The 3,331-nt window shown below is 44.9% G+C and overlaps 1 protein-coding gene across 1 annotated transcript in view; it reads left to right on the forward strand.

Annotated features, from left to right (window-relative positions):
• The window catches only part of LOC102770513 (adhesion G protein-coupled receptor E2), a 27,229-nt gene that overhangs the window by 16,507 nt on the left and 7,391 nt on the right, over positions 1-3,331 (forward strand). Inside the window, exons 7-9 of the mRNA XM_006754224.1 lie at positions 586-693; positions 869-1,112; positions 1,275-1,440. Of these exons, the coding sequence (XP_006754287.1) occupies positions 586-693; positions 869-1,112; positions 1,275-1,440 (518 nt within the window). The remainder of the gene's footprint in view (positions 1-585; positions 694-868; positions 1,113-1,274; positions 1,441-3,331) is intronic.

Below are 3,331 nucleotides of genomic sequence, written 5' to 3' on the forward strand. Positions count from 1 at the left end.
TTTGGTATATAATGTAACATCATCATAATAAAAGGCTAATATGAAGATGGTCATCACACCATCATGCTATCACGCTATAACACCAATTAGCAGGGACCTGAGGCTGCGTGTTACTAGGCCGGGGTTGGGGACATGAGGCCTCGCCCCCGCTGCCTCGGCGCTGTAGCTGGGAGACCTCAGGCCAAGCTTCCTGAGGCAGCACCCCACACCTGGGTGCTGGGGCCGGGGGGACCTGAGGCCATGCCCCCCTGAGGCCACGCCCCTCCACCCCAGTGCCAGGGCCAGGGGGGCTGTGCCCCACCTGAGGCCGCACCTCCCCGACCCTGGCACCAGGACATGAGGCTGCATTCCCTGCCGGGCGGGGCTTGACAGTGGTGGGGCTGAACAGACACTTCTATTATAGAGAAAGGGAAAATAGCAATATTAAAATATTTCCTCTAATCCCCTTTTAATGTGCATGAATTTCATGCACTGGGACACTAGTAATATATATAAAAGATGTCTATACATACAAATGGTATTATAGCAACAACTATTGGCACAGTTACTAATCTAACTTCCTTATGTAACTCCCACAACTCATAGAACTGTCCCTGGAGGTGAAGGAGCAAGGAGACAAGAATGTCACCCTGAGTGTTCATCAGGTGAAGATGCTGGTGAACTGGGATGTGGTGCAGAACTCAGGTGGCTCAGGTAATGACTGATATGGAGAGAAAGTCAATGAGGCTTCACAGTGGAACAAGACACCCACGGATGTGACAAACAGAATTAAATATTAAAGGGAAGTATGTGCCGTAGTGGGTCAAAAGAGAGAAGGAGGGGGGCTTTTGGGTCACCCCAAGATGTCAATCTTGTCCTTTTCTTGTAGGCCCTGCTGTGGTGGGCCTTGTCTCCTCTCCAGGGATGGGCAAGTTGCTGGTTGAGGCCCCCTTGGTCCTGGAAACTGAGGAGCAGTCAGTTCTGCATGAGACACACAAGGGCCTGCTGCAGGAAGTCTCCCCCGTCCTGCTCTCAGATGTCATATCTGCCTTTGTGAGCAACAAGGACACTCAGAACCTCAGCTCTCCAGTCACCTTTGTCTTCAAGCATGTGAGTGCTGATGAAACGAGGTTGTGGGTGTGGAAGAGGCCTGAGTCCTGGACACAGTCTTGGGGTTCAGGGGCTCTCCCATGGGTGAATGACCTCCCCCGGAAAGCCCATCACAAGCAGGATTTAGATCAGCATTTCTGAGCACCTAATCACCAGCTCACACTTTGCCATGTTCCTACAGCGAGGCCAAAGTGGAAGGTGTTCTGTGTCTTCTGGGAGCCTGGCCAGAATGGAAGTGGTCATTGGTCCACCAAAGGCTGCTGGAGGGTGGGTACTATAGACACCAGCACCACCTGCCAGTGCAGCCACCTCAGCAGCTTTGCCGTCCTCATGGCCCACTATGATGTGCAGGTGAGAGCCTTGAGAAGGGACTTTGTTCAATGCTTACTGCTATATAATAAACTCCCATGCATGCTGCACCTTAAAAACATAATTTATTATTCTGCAATTTATGTGGGTCAACAAATAAATATGGTGCACCTGGGTTGTCCAGTCAGGGTCTTACACAAGCCTCTCATCTGAGGATTTCTGTCCTCTTCTGAGCTCCCTGGTTGCTGGCAGAATTCACTTCCCTATGTTTATAGGACTGAGGTTTTACACTCTTGTTAGCTGGCAGCAGGGGTCACATTCAGCTACTAGGGCCTCCCTGCATTCCTTCTTATGTGGCCCTCTCTCAGGCCCTCTCACAATGTGTCTATGCTCTTATCTGGAGACTAGCAGCAGAAGCTCCCTCACATCGAGATATTCTCCAGCCCTGGCGAGAGAGAATCATGGATCAGCTGTCTCCTGTGTGCCCCCGACTAGGAATCAAGCCTTTCAACCCAGGCATGTGTCCTGACTGGGAATCCAACCCTGACCTCCTGGTTCATAGGTCGATGCTCAACCACGGAGGCACTCTGGCCCGATTTTGCAGTTGCTTTCTAATTTTAAGGCACTGTGGTCGGAGAATATGCTTGGTATAATTCCATCTTCTTAAATTTCTTAATGCTAATTTTGTGACCCAACATATGGTCTGTCCTTGAGAATGTTCCATGTGCACTATAGAAAAATGTATAATCTGATGTCCTGGGATGAAAGGTTCTTTAAATGTCAACTATGTCCATTTGGTTTAGTGTTTCATTTAAGGCTGATATTTCTTTATTGATCTGGTGTTTGGTTGATCTGTCTAGAGCTGTCATTGGAGTATTAAAGTCATCAACTATGATTGTGTTGATCTGTTTCTCCCTTTAATTCTGTGATTAGTTGTTATTATTCTGTGATTATTTCGGTGCTCTTTGATTGGGTGCATATATATTAAGAAGTGTTATGTTTTCTTGATGTAGTGTACCCTTGATCATTTTAAAGTGGCTATCTTTGTATCTTGTTATCTTTGTTATTTTAAAATCTATTTTGTCAGACATAAGTATGGCTACATCTGCTTTTCTTTGGATATGCTTGGAGAATCATTTCCCACCCATTTTCTTTGAATCTACCTTTGTCTTTGCAGGTTAGATGTGTCTCTTGCAGCATTTTTGGTTGACTTTTGTTTTTTGATCCACTCTGCCACTCTGTGCCTCTCTATAGGTGAATTCAGACTATTTACATTTAGGGTAATTATGTATAAGGATTTTCTATAGCCATTTTGTCTTTTATTTTCTGGTGGCTCTGTGCCTCCATTGCGTCTCTGTCTGTTGTTTTTGTTTGGTGATATTCCATACTTCTTCCCTCTGTTCCCTCTTTTTTTAAGCTATGTGTCCCGGTTTGAGATTTTTGTGTGTGGTTACCATTAGGTTTATAAAAAATAAATTTGCTTTTATACAGTAGCCTTTTTTCTTTTGAGTGTGTCTCATCTTCATTCTCCTTTGCCAGTTCAGTCATTTTCCCCTCCCCTTTATGGTTTTGTTGTCACAAATTATCCCTGTTTAAGCTGTAAGTTTTTGGTGATCACACTCATAGAGTTGTGACGTTTGATCTTTGTTTCAGGTAGAATAACCTTCCTGAGTAGTTCCTGCAATGGAGGTTTTCTGGTGAAAAAAAATAATAAAACCCTTATCTTCTGTATGTCTGGGAACATCTTATTTCTCATCATATTGAAAGGATAATTTTGCTGGATATATTATTCGTGGCTGGTAATTTCTCTCTTTCAGATGTTTGAGTATTTGGTTCCACTCTCTTCTGGCTTTGTAGAATTTCTGTTGAGAAGTCAGATGAAATTCTGATGGGTTTTCCATTGTAGGTCACTGGCTGCTTTGAGATTTTTTTC

Source organism: Myotis davidii, unplaced genomic scaffold (genome assembly GCF_000327345.1).
Source record: "Myotis davidii unplaced genomic scaffold, ASM32734v1 scaffold1312, whole genome shotgun sequence".
NCBI classification, from domain to species: Eukaryota; Metazoa; Chordata; class Mammalia; order Chiroptera; family Vespertilionidae; genus Myotis; species Myotis davidii.